This window comes from Sparassis crispa, assembly GCF_003851025.1.
Source record: "Sparassis crispa DNA, contig_000003F, whole genome shotgun sequence".
Classification (NCBI taxonomy): Eukaryota; Fungi; Basidiomycota; class Agaricomycetes; order Polyporales; family Sparassidaceae; genus Sparassis; species Sparassis crispa.
In genome coordinates this window covers 1,207,829-1,221,475 of record NW_020939750.1, presented here as the reverse complement: position 1 = coordinate 1,221,475, position 13,647 = coordinate 1,207,829, and the positions used below count along the sequence as shown (strand labels likewise).

The 13,647-nt window shown below is 51.5% G+C and overlaps 6 protein-coding genes across 6 annotated transcripts; 2 read left to right on the top strand and 4 right to left on the bottom strand.

Annotated features, from left to right (window-relative positions):
* Positions 1–1,882: 1,882 nt before the first annotated feature.
* Positions 1,883–2,377, top strand: SCP_0404740 (hypothetical protein; the record flags this gene model as incomplete). The annotated part of the gene is made up of 2 exons (XM_027757207.1): positions 1,883–2,249; positions 2,307–2,377. The coding sequence occupies 2 exons, from the start codon at positions 1,883–1,885 to the stop codon at positions 2,375–2,377; spliced, it is 438 nt and encodes a 145-aa protein (XP_027613008.1).
* A 690-nt stretch (positions 2,378–3,067) lies between these two features.
* On the bottom strand, positions 3,068–5,103 carry SCP_0404730 (T-complex protein 1 subunit delta; the record flags this gene model as incomplete). Its single annotated transcript, XM_027757206.1, has 9 exons — positions 3,068–3,196; positions 3,254–3,488; positions 3,545–4,020; positions 4,071–4,328; positions 4,388–4,639; positions 4,688–4,777; positions 4,831–4,883; positions 4,937–4,982; positions 5,032–5,103. 9 exons carry the CDS (start codon positions 5,101–5,103, stop codon positions 3,068–3,070), a joined length of 1,611 nt encoding a protein of 536 aa, XP_027613007.1.
* Positions 5,104–5,252: 149 nt separating this feature from the next.
* SCP_0404720 (Ubiquitin fusion degradation protein) lies at positions 5,253–6,988 on the top strand (the record flags this gene model as incomplete). The annotated part of the gene is made up of 7 exons (XM_027757205.1): positions 5,253–5,261; positions 5,311–5,369; positions 5,428–5,558; positions 5,613–5,901; positions 5,956–6,408; positions 6,460–6,607; positions 6,656–6,988. The coding sequence occupies 7 exons, from the start codon at positions 5,253–5,255 to the stop codon at positions 6,986–6,988; spliced, it is 1,422 nt and encodes a 473-aa protein (XP_027613006.1).
* Positions 6,989–7,150: 162 nt separating this feature from the next.
* On the bottom strand, positions 7,151–9,249 carry SCP_0404710 (Glycylpeptide N-tetradecanoyltransferase; the record flags this gene model as incomplete). The annotated part of the gene is made up of 9 exons (XM_027757204.1): positions 7,151–7,273; positions 7,330–7,605; positions 7,657–7,996; positions 8,052–8,222; positions 8,278–8,394; positions 8,449–8,540; positions 8,590–8,717; positions 8,770–8,800; positions 8,854–9,249. 9 exons carry the CDS (start codon positions 9,247–9,249, stop codon positions 7,151–7,153), a joined length of 1,674 nt encoding a protein of 557 aa, XP_027613005.1.
* A 252-nt stretch (positions 9,250–9,501) lies between these two features.
* SCP_0404700 (N-glycosylase/DNA lyase) lies at positions 9,502–10,623 on the bottom strand (the record flags this gene model as incomplete). The annotated part of the gene is made up of 4 exons (XM_027757203.1): positions 9,502–9,822; positions 9,875–10,039; positions 10,101–10,536; positions 10,589–10,623. The coding sequence occupies 4 exons, from the start codon at positions 10,621–10,623 to the stop codon at positions 9,502–9,504; spliced, it is 957 nt and encodes a 318-aa protein (XP_027613004.1).
* Positions 10,624–11,307: 684 nt separating this feature from the next.
* SCP_0404690 (hypothetical protein) lies at positions 11,308–12,531 on the bottom strand (the record flags this gene model as incomplete). Its single annotated transcript, XM_027757202.1, has 5 exons — positions 11,308–11,461; positions 11,512–11,778; positions 11,829–12,227; positions 12,288–12,419; positions 12,470–12,531. The coding sequence occupies 5 exons, from the start codon at positions 12,529–12,531 to the stop codon at positions 11,308–11,310; spliced, it is 1,014 nt and encodes a 337-aa protein (XP_027613003.1).
* Positions 12,532–13,647: the final 1,116 nt, after the last annotated feature.

Below are 13,647 nucleotides of genomic sequence, written 5' to 3'. Positions count from 1 at the left end.
TTCATCACAGCTAAATTCAGAACTTCTAGTTGAAACTCACCTCCCGATTTCTGTTCGTGTTTTAGTGCGAACAAACAGTCCTAGGCCGAATATGGCAAGCTGTCTGTACTGACTTGACCTGAGGCTCTGAGAGAATGTAGGTAGCCGGTGTCGCTGGATGGATCTCCCGCGAGCGCTCAAGCATCTACTGGGTTAGGTTTATTTGTCCCGAACGTTGCGCCACAAACAAGAATCGGGAGGTGAGTTTCAACGAGAAACGTCTAACGTTCTGAATTTAGCTGCAAAGGCTTGTACGTATCTTTTCTTGATTAGTTCTGAATGTCGTTCCTACCAGACATCTCCTTATGGGCCTACGCTGATTCGTCATCGTTGTTGTGCTGACTTCCTACAAGCACCGCTTATGATCGACCAAGCTGAGGCGTTCGCTCTACGCACGAGCGTGAATGGGATGAATGGATACTATTGTTGGACTATGAACTCCGATGAGCCAATGCTTCAAGCGGGAATCCGTATTATAGATACAGTAACATTCAGAATGCTGTGTTGGTGTACTTCTACACTTGCCGCATCTGGATGCCGGTCACTGTTCAGATCATAGATCATGGATCTTCAAGTTGATCCGTACTTCTGTCTTTGCTCATGCTAGCATTTCATTGGCATAGCTAATCAAAAAGGGATCCAGTCTTCCAGAGGAAAGCTCGTCAAATAAGAAGGAAAGTGGATGACTTTCCGTAAGGATTTAGCGATTTCCTTAATTTTGGAAGGCATTCCCAATATAGGTTAGTTCATTTTTGCAAGATCTGGGATTTGCATGTCGAGGAAGTCCCTCCTTCAAAATTGGTTTGGACAACCTGTAACTGCTCATTTCAAGCATCCGAACGATATACAAATCATGTAGGATGGGGGGAGACACAGTGTTCACCAAGAATTGGTGTCGTGAGGGTGTGACCACACTGTGGGCGTCAAAGACGACCTCGGCGGATTTCCTGTTATGGCATGCCATCAATCCTAAATTTGCGTGGTTAACAACGTGGAGGGGACCCCCTGAGCTAAAACCTCGAAGAAGGGATGTGACAACTTCTTCCTCCCTTCACAAAAACTCTCAAGGCTGCAGGATTTGTCTTTGTGGAACTCCAGCAAACAATTCCAGGTGAAGAATTGTACACTTCCCCTGGAGGTTGCACGCTCGACATGCCATCGGCGATGGGCGCCAAAGGCATGTCCCCGGCGCTTATTGAGTGTGGAGAAGCGCCAGGTCCCGGCGAAGGCCGCAGTCGTATTTGGAAGGTTAGCCTTTGCCGTGGGCTGCTCATTGGACGGCGGGCATGGGAATGCATCAAAATTAATATATTTTCTAGCATTCTGGGAATTTAGAGTATGCTCTAAATCCTTAATTTCCTTACGGAAAGTCATCCAGTAGGACACGAGTGGAATGCTTCTTTATGAGCCTCAGCTCGGGCTTATGACCTCCGAGTCGGAGGGGTCACCGTACGGTGCCACGTCGAATCCCAGCCCCGCTCGCCTCAATGCTTCTTGACATAGCGTGATCGAATTTTCGAGGAAATAATTTCCCTTCTATTCGCCGGCGGCCTGTTTCAAACTAGTACCATCGCCGTGCGCGCAATAACGCCTGGCACAGACAGGATCATAGTGCCAGTGGTTGACAGATCTATAGTAAGACGCATGGATGCTCATCCGGCGTGGCAACGCCGAGGACATATCACTAAGTGTTTTTCCCCCCTTACTTACGGCGAGCACATAACTAAGTAAACGGTTACAGGCGATCGGTTGAACGGTGGTCCCTTTTAGTAAGTATGTGAACCTGCTGTGCCCTTTGGCCGTCGATGTTACGATTGCAAACAATCCCCGGCCATTTGCTGTTATGACCGAAGTGTTCCATTCCTCCATGCCCAGCAGAACGAGGGTGGAGTGGCATTTATCTTGTGAGTTTAAAGAACGCGGTTCCATTCCACTGAAGAACATTCCGTTCTCCCTGTCAAGCCGTTCCCTCGCCGTCTCTTCAGAGCCCTGGTCGACGGCATGCGTTTCCAAGTTGCTCCTTGTTTGCGGCGTTGCTGCTTTGCATGTTGAAGGCGCAGCCGGCCACTTCACGGGGTCAACCTTAGTCGTGCATCTGAGAGTCGTCAACAAACGCTTACTGCAGGTGTTAGCCGTTACCTTGGCCGCCAGGGAAGGTGTTATGGACTACGAGGAATCTCATGAGGATGACCGCAAGCGCTCTGTGCATTGTAATTATTGATATCCCACCCTCATCAGCACAATCTAATTTCGACGTCTTGCACTAGTCGCCAGGGAGGGCGTGATGGACTACGAGGAGCCATACGAGGACGTCGCCGAGCGGAAGCGCTCCCTTTGAGGAGTCGCCATCGCACTGGGGTCGCCTTTCCCCATCGTTAGTCGGTTTTCAGCCGAAGTCTAGTCAATATCACTCTAATAGTCTACATATGCTACTATTTCGAACATGAGACTCGTCGTTTGCTGTAGCATCAATTGTATCTCATGTGCGACGGTTCCATGTTCAGTACGTCCCTGCGCATCTATCTTTTGCGCTGATTGCATTTGACCCCTCAATTTGTCCTGCGCTTAGAGCGCAAAATAGCTGAATGCTAATTCGGCGGCGAGCTAGTTGTCAAGGATCACGCGCAGACGATACAATGAACAGCGGTAACCCGTGTGGGGTATTTGCTTGGCGCATGAGGAATTCCACATACCCGGTCTATCACAAGTACGTGGGGCCCGTAGACTGCTTCCGCCGAAACCCCCAGTCATGAAGCGATCCGCGCTCGATGATTACGGCCAGCAAGGGCATGTTCGCAGGACAGCGTTATAGTCATAGCATCGGCCGGGCCTCGCGTTGACCGATTTAACATAAGTCACGGTGACTCGAGACGCAAGCGAAAACCACTCCTGTAAGTGAGCGCTGAGAAACTAACTTCACGACACCGCCATCTTGGCGTCTTCAATAGCCATCAGCGGATGATCCCAAGCTACAACTGTGAAAGTGTACTTCTCATTACTGTATGATACACATCCGCCAGACCCCGAACTATCGAGCCTGAACGTAGTCATCGATTTTCAACAGTAGGCAGACGGTCTCCGTTGCCAGCTCTACGGCGCTTGTAGATACCAGCAGAGGTTGCACTACATCTTCCTCCAAGATGTTTGAAACCAATCCCTGTGGACACTGGGATCAGACATGCGCTCACGCACTTAAAACAAAGAATACACGCACCTTCCGCACGTTGATGCCTGCGTTGCGCTCTCCGAGGGCATGTCGGTTACGCAGCTCGGTCACAATTGCGATGGGGTTGAGTCCCGCATTTTCCGCAAGTGTTGTGGGGATGACTTCCAAAGCATCTGCATATGCCTGGAAGCAGTAGGCCTCCATGCCCTTGAGGGTATGAGCGTATTGCGACAGAAGTCGCGACACATGAATTTCGGGGGCACCGCCGCCGGCGATTAAAGCCCTGGTGACACGCAAATGTCAAGTAAGATCCTACTTGCGCAAAAAAAGAGCACGCACCGCTTCTTGACAAGGCAGCGTACGACGCAAAGTGCATCGTGCAGACTTCGCTCGCATTCCTCCAATACAAGATTGTTACTACCCATAGCAAGGATGCTGACCGTGCGCCCGCGGTTCCTAATACCTGTAATTCGTACCACCTTGGCACCAGACTCACTTCTCTCCTCAACAAGATCCGCATAACCAAGCTTGTCTTCCGTAAAGGCCTCCACATCAGCAACAGGTTTGCATCCTATGCTCTTTGAGAGGAACTCAATCTCGTCGCGCTCTACGTCCTTAACAACAAGGATATTCAAGCGCTTGAGGAAGGTGAGCGACGTGTCATCAACTGCATCGCGCAGAATCGACTTTTGGATCAGCAGAACGTTGCAGTTCGCTTTCTTGATCTTCTTGCAGATATTGAGGAGATATTGTCGGCCTTCCTTGATCACCTTGTCCATTTGCCGGTAGTCATTGATCACCACCGTGTTGTCCATCTGTCGAGCTATTTAGCACAGGAAGAGACAGACCAACCACAGGCACTCACGTCAGGTTTTGGCGCGCTAAGTTGGAATTGGATGATACCAATCTTGGCCTTCTCAACTCGCGTCGGCCCTCCCGCAGCGACGATGACATTCTGATTTAGCACGACGCCATCGACGAGTTCCGTGTCTTCTATCGTTCCACCCACTTTCTTCACGATGCGGACATCGCGCAAATCCACGTTCGAAGAGGTAGGGGTTACAAGGCGTGTCACTGCGGCCACAGCAATTGGCGCGAGTGTGGAGGAGTACTGCGACACGATCTGCGGCAGCACCGCGTGTGAGTACGTTTCGTTGTTGAGAAACAGGAATACAGCTTCACTTTTGAATTGAGAGACGTCGTAGCAGCGTGGAGGAGCGAAGACTTGTCTGATAGGTCAATCGGAGTGGAAATTTCCGTCAAGTATTCAACCGCCTTCGCCGATGCCTTGAGGAACGACTCAGCGATGATTGTTGGATGCATGCCCTTCTGCAGCATTTTTTCCGCAGCACCAAGGAAACTTCCAGCAAGCACTACAACAGATGTTGTTCCATCTCCCGCTTCAACATCCTGCGCAGCGGAGAGATCTACAAGCTTGACGCAAGTCAGATCTTAGCCAACACGAAAGATCATGCGGATCACCATCTTAGCTGCAGGGTGAAGAGCCTGGATACTCTTCAAGATTGTTGCACCGTCATTCGTGATGATAAGCTCTCCCTTGGGTGTTTGAATCTAGTTCACAAGGCTTTAAGCTTCTATGACAAAATACCAGGAGCACTACCCACCATCTTATCCATACCCCTCGGACCTAATGAGGTTCTGACAGCGTCACTTATTGCTGCAGGGCAATAGTTATGAAGAGAAATGTGAAGGAGATCTATACGGACGCACCTTTTGCAGCGACCATGTTAGACAGGCGGACTTCCATGGGTTTGCCCTTCGAAAAAGTTAGAATTGCGTCCATGCTGAATCGCCGCACAATTCACCTTGTCTTGGAATGCACTGTTCGAGCCTGAGCGGGCTGCTGGTATCTGCAACGAAGGAGTAGTGATAGCCATGGTCGATATGCAGAGGGTCAGTGTCGAAGTGCCCGCGGAGAAGTGAGACTCGCTCAGATCACGTGCTGGAGGACGCGCACACTCGAAAGCCAGTGCTACGGTTCCTAGAATCCTACTTGACCTCCACCTGTGCGACCTCCACAGAGACCATGAACATGGTAAGTCATCTTGCGTTATGGCTAACGTCTTTCGCTGAATATTCAACAGTTTGGCGAGCAAGATCCGTTTGGCGGTGGACCAGCAGGTCTCTTCGCTCAGTTGGCACAGTACGTTTTGGGTGTGCGTCTCGCGCTGTAGGGTGATCTCACAAGTCCTCGGTTGCAGAGGCCTTGGTGGTGGTCTTGGTCATCGCATGGGTCGACCACCAGCTCGAGCCTATGATGAATATCTGAGAGCCTACAGTGCCGCAATGCTTCCTGGCAAGGAACGCGACAATGTCAGTTACGGTGGAAAGAGTGCGTACTTCTCTCCTTACTTCGTCACACAACGTTATAGCTATCGGCGTGCAGTCATTATGCCCCCTTCGACCCTCGCCAGACTCACTTCGATGGATCTCGAATCTCCATGGATGTTCAAGTTGCGCAACCCAGCAAACCCTGCGGCGTCTACACACGCGGGTGTATTAGAATTTATCGCGGAAGAAGGATGTGTGCATCTGCCGCAATGGATGATGAGTACTCTCCGATTAAATGAGGGTGACCCGATCCGCATCACTGGTGCAGAACTCCCTAAAGGCAACAAGGTCAAGTTGCAGGCACAGAGCGTCCATTTCCTCGAAGTATCGGACCCCAAGGCCGTGTACGTCTTACTGTGACATTTTTGCCTTACCATCTCATTCAGTCGCTTCCACAGACTTGAACAAGCTCTACGCCATTTCTCCGTCCTCACACAAGGCGATATAATTGAAATTCTGTATAACGGGATGGTATTCGGTTTCCTAGTCATGGAGACCTATCCCGGTGGTGAAGGTATCAGTGTACTCGATACAGACCTTGAGGTTGACTTCGCGGCACCTCTTGGATATGTTGAGCCTGAGCGTCCCAAGCCAGCTCCTCCTGCCACAATGGCGACCAAGCTCAATATCAATCTGAACGATTCGTCGCCCGGTTCATCACGTCCCTCGTCATCTCTCGCTGGCACCTTCGCTCCGGGTACGCGTGGTACTACAGTGAGCAAGGGTGGCGAACAGTGGGAGAGCTTCAAGGGCAAAGGCGAGACGCTGCTTGGGCGCAAGACGAAGGGGAAAGGCATCAGCCACAGAAGGGTGCAGGAGGTGGCTGATAATGCTAAAATTGTCCGGACGGAGTGAGTACTACTCTTACGTGTTGATCCCACCGATGTTGACTCACCATCTAGTAAAGCTCGCATTGTTACGAACGACACCCTCGACTCAGACGTGCCGGTTCCTGCTCCCCTGAACCTCCCCTTTGGGCAATTATTCTTTGGTTTCAACGTCCCACCCTTCACACCCCCGGCATCCAACCCCAGTGCTACACAAGTGCAGGTACGCATTCAAGTTTGCAACGATTTGACATTGCTAATGATCATTTAGGCGCAGGCATTCTCAGGCGCTGGTAACACCCTCGCTGGGCCATCTTCCTCGCAAGGTCAAAGCGCATCGTCACCCTCGCCGAAAGGAAAGAGTATGGAAGAAGAGGGAAGCGATGTTCCCTCGTCCTGGGGGGTGGGAGGCCAGAGACTCGGTTCACGCACCGCACCCCGACCCGCAGCAAGTTCGGGACCACGTGGAGCGGGCGGAGCTATAGTGCCGGTGCTGCCGCAGAGGTCTGGGAGACAGGAGCAAAGGCAGAAAGAGCGAAGCCCATCGCCAGACTGGGGCGTGGATGACGACGATGTCATTATCATTGACAGTGACAGTGACTAGTCCCTCATGGCATGAGCAGGCGTGTTGTACGCAAACTGTTGTATTAGGTGGTATCTTGACTAGGATAACGACAGAGCGTCGACGGACAGATAATTGTAAATTTCGCAGTAGAATGTCATGTAGTTGTTAGCGATGGTATCGGTGCAACTTACATTTGAAACTTCAGAGCATTACGACCCCAATACCTTTGCCCGCAGGCACATCCCCAATGGCGTTCACACCTGCCAGCGGTGCTGTCCGCCAGTTGTACAGGTAGTAGTTCAACATGCCGTCGCCCAGACCGAACTGACGACGACTTTTTAGGCAAGAAACCGCATGTAAATTCAAGATGAATATCGTACCTTCAAGTCTTGCATGAATTGGCAATTGTCCATGAGCGACAGCGCATTGAGAACATCAAACCCTGCTGCATTCGCAGTGACAAGACAGTCGCCGATAAGCTCTTCCAGCCGCTTCTTCAGCCGGCCGTCCAGCTCTGCGGCGTCGTGGAGAGCAACATCTGTCGCATAGTAAAACAGGTACGCGGCTTGGAGAACATTGTGCTTCTCCGAATTTATGATAGTCGAGGGCAGAGAGTAGAACGAGAAAAAATCGGTGATTTTGTGCGTCTCCGGATTCTGCACGATAATGTCAGGACCGCTATACACATGTACTGTCAATGGGCTGACCTCGACAACATATGTCCACACAACCTGCCCTTCTCGCCTCGTGGACCAACTATCTTTCGTCCTCGGCCCTTCGCCCGTTCCACTCAGCAGATAGTGCCGTACTTCATCCAGCGTCATGACTTGCACCATGCCAAAGCGTCGCATGAACTTCGCGAAGAGCTCTGCGACTTTGGGAACATCCTTCTCTTCCATCTCCCGCAGTCCGAACTGAGGGTCGAGGAGATGTGGACGGTCAGGAACCTTGTTCAGACGGATCATCCGTGCTAAGGTCATGTTTGAGGGAACGTGCGTGAAGCGTACGTCGACCAACTTGTGGATGTTTAGGCATCGGTGGTGGTATCTGTCAAAAAAACCTGATTACGGGATGGTGGTTACGACCTCTTGCCTGTACGTACCGACATGTCGAGATGGGCGTCGGGAGAAGCACACCCGCTGTGTACAAAGCCTGAAATACTCCTTTCCTGTGACATAGACGGGTAATCTCTTTGATCAAGACAGGAGCCAGACGTTTCGATCGCAGCTTTTTGTGGACACAGAGGAAATTAACTTCGCTGGCATTGAAAACACTGGATGCATGTTGGTCGTGGATGCATAGGCGAAGCGTGGAGCACAGAGACGCACTTTTCTCGAACACGTAGTGTGAGCGGTATGCCAGAAACAAAAGCCACCAGCTTCTTGTTTGACGCCACGCGCACACCGAGGTGCCATTCTTTGTTGTATCCGGGAGGCATGAGAGCCCTGTGTGATGAGTATAAGAAGTCGCACGCGTCCGACGGTCAAACGTGAACATACCATTGCAAGAATTCTGCAGAATACTGGAAACGGAAGGACGCATCGTCATCTTCCACATAGTGTCCTGACAAAAGCTCGTACAGCTCTCGCAGCTGAACGTAATGTTAGCCGTGAATGAAAGCGGAAATAAAGATTACTCACCTGCGAGGGATCATTGATGTCCAGAGTTGACCACTCGAAGTCTTTGGGTAATGGATACGCTTCCTGGCGAACCTCTTCTGGTGGTATAGAGGGTTCAATGTAACCATCCGCGAGCGGGGGGCCCTCGCCTGTCATCTACGGTTAGAAACCGCCACACCTCGCATCAACATCTTTTCTCACCAAGTTGAGGGACAGGTTGTGTTGCCCAGAACTGCGATGTTATATCTGAAGAGCACTTGCGCAGTGAGCATGTATGCAACCTACCTTGTGGTCGCCGGTATCTTTCCTGTTCCTTCCTCCAATCCCCGCCTTGCCTTGAATAACATCCTTGATCTTTAAATGCTCCAGCGCCATCCTTACCGTGGCCTCGTCCGCGCTCGCTGCCTCGCCGCCCTCCGCGCGGACCTTCTCAAGTACCGCATCTACAACTTTCTGCGGGATTCCATCTTTGCTTCCCCGGAGAGCCTTCAACGCCTTGGACCGTTTCTTCTTTTTCTTCTTGATCGAGGCGGACGAAACGCTAGCCTCTGGTAGCGTGGAACTGGCCTGATCGTGGTCTTCCTCGGAGAGATCGGAGCCTGAGTCGTCCTGTGCGTCGTTCTCAGGCTGGTCCGCCTCGGGCTCGGCTACCTCCTTCTGCTTGGCTTTTTGAGACGACATGAGTTATGTACAATGCAGGGCAGGGGTATCCTGGAAGATGCAGGTAGCAATTCTACTGATGGTGGAGCGGGAGACAGATCTGTATGACGCGTTCCTGCGAGACGAGTTGCTATCTCTTGATCAGGTTCACCTACCGGCATCCAGGCGACAGCTGCTGCAGGCTGCATCGAAATGTAATACTGCTAGAATAACTGAATGTCTCATACCCTCCAAGAAATACATGGGAATATGATAGGATATCGTCTAGCCGAACTACTGCATTAATGTCACCTCCACCATCTTCGTCCGTCGCCGCCGCTTCACTCTATCGGCCAGGCTCAAAATGTGGTCGTCGTCCATCTCTGAGCCAACAGCGGTCGGAAGGTTTAGTTGATGGTCTATGATCGTTCCACTTCCCTTGTTAACCAGCTGAACCACCTTGACCCTTTTTCGTTTGGTCGGACTCGGACGTGCAGTGTCGGATACGCTCCCAGCACCTGCCGTTTTCTGGGGTGACCCAGCAACTGAGGGTGTAGGTGAGGGTGATGGTAGTCCATGGGAAGAGAATGATCTGAGATCCGAGGTGAAGAGGACCTTTAGAGACAAATTAGCCGCTACGGTGCACAGGACATCCGAGCAAACATACAGAGTGCGCCCAACCTGCGTAGTCTCCCCACACTGCCGCCAACTTGGTGCTAACTTCCTCGTACAATTTTGGTGTCATGTTGGCCTTCCCCTTTGCCAACACCCGTAAACCGTAGTGCTTGACTGCAATCTGGTGGACGTGAGTATCGACCGGGATGACCTCGTTCTGAGCATGCACCGATAACTCAGCTTCGTTTACGACAATCTATACAGACGGATGTACTCACCTTGTCGAGACTCATAAGCAGGATGCAATCGGCCACCTTACGGCCTACACCCATGAACTTGAGCAGCTCCTCCCTTGCATCGCAGGTACTCATTCGTCGCAACGTGAGAAGCCACCTCTCTGACGGCTCCAATGAATCCTCTACAGCCTTCGTAGTGCCATGCGCCTCTACGAGCATTTTCGCCGTCTTCTGAATGAAGTCGGCACGGTAGCCAAACCCTAAGGAGCGCAGCTTGGCAGACACTTCGGAAGAGGCCAAGACGGATGGCGGTGGAAAGGGGTGATATGAATCTGTTGCACTGTGCTCTTCAGACGTGGGTTCACCAGACGATGTGGCTGGCGGTGCCAACGTCAAAAGCGGTGGAGAGTAATGTTGACAGAGGGACTTGACCATCTTCGTGATGCGAGATATGTTGTTATTTGAAGAGCATATGAACCTATCTTCCAAGCTATGGTGGTACAAGATGACTACATGAACGACAGACGCACGAGATGAGGTTTTCAAACGGGTCCTGTCTCAGCATCCTGATGCCCGCAAATCTGTCCTTGAAATTGTGGAGCACTGAATCGCGGTCACTCCACTGCTCATAGAGATGCGTAAGATCAACGTGGAGTTGGAAGTAATCGTAAATCCAAGCTAGAGTTTCTGTTTCTCTGGCACCTGCCATGACAGCAGAAGGCGGAAGTCCGGGGAATACTGAGCGGTAAAAGAGCATGTCAGGCGACTGTCTGAGACATACCACGCGGTCACGTAGACATAGACGATATTCATGTGTGGGAGATGATGCGTCAGTAGTGAGGCTGTTGCCAGACATGAGGGGGAAAATCCTCCATCGGAAAGACTGTCCACACCGCAAAACCACCGCCAACGATAGCTGCCTCACAGGTAGCGGGAGAGTACGAAAACCAGGAGGAGTAGTCGCCGCCATGTCAAAGCAGCAGTATCAGCGAACATGCCGCAGACATGTCTACTTATCGATGATTGAGAAACCAAAAGCATGTGATCAACTTGAAACACGGTATCGTGACCGTGGCTTCCATACTTGACGCGTCAAGGTTTACTCACTGCAGCTCCACAGCGAGAGATAGCTCCACAGCGAGAGATAGCTCCACAGCGAGAGATAGCTCCTCAGTCGTCGTCGTAATCTCATCAAGTAGTGATATACATGGTGCAGACATCCTCCCAAAAAATTCTCCGTAAAAACACCTCAGTCGAGCTCATTGAGCGAGCGGTGGCGGTGGACGACGGAATCCCAAGCGTTCTTGATCGCCGGCACAGCGTTCGCAGCATCGTTGACAATCTCGATGCCGTCTTTGATATCACCAGCAGTAATCGTGCGCGCCATGAGTTCGTCGAATTCACTACGCGACCAACTTCAACATCGAATTGAGAACACTCGCAAGCCACGCACCGTTGCTTGTGGAACACAGAATCCCAAGCATTCTTGATAGCAGGAACTGCGTTCGCCGCATCGTTGACAATCTCGATGCCGTCCTTGATCCCACCAGCAGTGATTGTGCGAGCCATGAGCTCATCTAAATCCCTCTGCTTGTGGTGGAAAACAGAATCCCAGGCATTTTTAACAGCAGGAACAGCGTTGGCAGCGTCATTGACGATTTCGATGCCATCCTTAATGGCGCCGGCAGAGACTCTGCGAGCCAAAGGCTCGTAATACTCACTATGCCCGCATAAGTACCATATGGGAATTTAGGAAAATTGACAACGCACCGGTGCTTGTGGGATACGGAATTCCAGGCATTTTGAACCGCTGGAACTGCGTTTGCCGCGCCATTGACGATGTCGAGGCCATCCTTGATGTGACCGGCAGCGACTCTTCGTGCTATGAGATCGTCAACGTCCCGGTGCCTGTGGGCTACGGAGTTCCAGGCGTTTTGAACCGCTGGAACTGCGTTTGCCGCGCCATTGACGATGTCGAGGCCATCCTTGATGCGACCGGCAGTGACTCTTCGTGCTACAAGATCGTCAAGGTCCCGGTGCTTGTGGAACACGGAGTTCCAGGCATTTTGAACTGCGGGAACTGCGTTTGCCGCGCCATTCACGATTTCGATACCATCCTTGATAGCACCGGAAGAGACGCTCCGAGTCACAGGTTCGTGATGAAAGTCGCTATGCATACTTGAACGTAAATCTTCAAGGACAGGTGGGAGTGGAGGATCATGTACATACCGTCGTTTGTGGAAGACCTTGTCCCAGGTGTTCCTGACATAAGGGACGGCATTCGCAGCATGGGTAGCAAGTTGGATGCTCTGGTCGATGGTGTGAGCATCAATGCTACCTCTCGCCTCGACGGGCACGGCACTGGTTTAGTCTTGAGCACCGAGATGCTGATCTATAACGGACATACTTACGATGTCAAAGAAGGCGCCGCCGCCGCGGCGATAGCAAGAGCAGCAACGGTAGAAACGTGCATCTTGATTGAGTAGGTGTCGAGAAAGTGGGAAACAAAAATCGTCAATCAACGAGATATGCAATGAATGTAGACCGAGGACAAGATGAGAAGACAACAGCAGAATAGGAACGAAAAACCAAGTTAAGCTGCGATGGGGATCATCAGTGGATGTATTTTGAACGCGGAGATGATGCCTACCAGCCAGTGCTTGAACCCGGATAAGCTGAGCCCGAACGAAAGAACTGAGGAGCTGGGGATCCGGAATGCAGCCATCTCATGTTATATACGTATGCGAGAATTTGGTCGCTAAGGGAAACAAAACCTGTGTTACAGAGAAGACGTCCGACATATCGGAATCATGATTATAGGATGCAGTGATGAATCGGAATGACAGTCTGCCATCATGCATGGACTGGACCATATGTTCGGTGGCTGTGGGATGAGGATCGTAGATTCTCCAATTCAACGGATAGCAACAGCGGAGATCCCCGGCGAGCACTGCATGCTCGACACCCGAGACCAACTCAAATTTGCTCGACAAATGATGAATTTCGTGCTCACTACAAAGTAACTGTTTGTAGATGAAACGCAGTTTCTGTTTGCCCAAGTAACAAATTTAATTGGTCAATTGAGTCCCTATTCAGCCCCGATCACACATGTAAACTTTATCAATAAATTTGTACTGGCGACAAACGGTGACATTGTAAGGCAGGCAAACTTTACATTCACTCAGGGATACAAATCCGGGAGGGTCTCAAGTGTTAGTGTTGTTGGCAAAACCTCACCACCTCGCCGTGCCTGGCGCAAATGGCGAGCGCCAGGTTGGCGCACCGACCCTGGATGGCAATACCTGGCGCAACGACGAGAGTACCTTCCCAAAAGGCAGTATTTTGGCCAGTTTCACGGATAACCGACCCTTGTGGGGCGGCTAGAGGTCTCCAACCCCTAATATAGGGTCTGAATTAATTTTGCGCACCTCTATCTCGGCCTCGGGGCGATTGGGGGGAAGGGGCGGGGGGGATTTTCGTTTCCCCGCGCAAAAGGGCGAATTTTAGCTGCGCCAGTTGCGCCAGCTCGCCAGCTCCCGCGCCACGACCATGCGAGTGCAGTTTCGCCGCGCCGGCGCTTGGCGAGCCC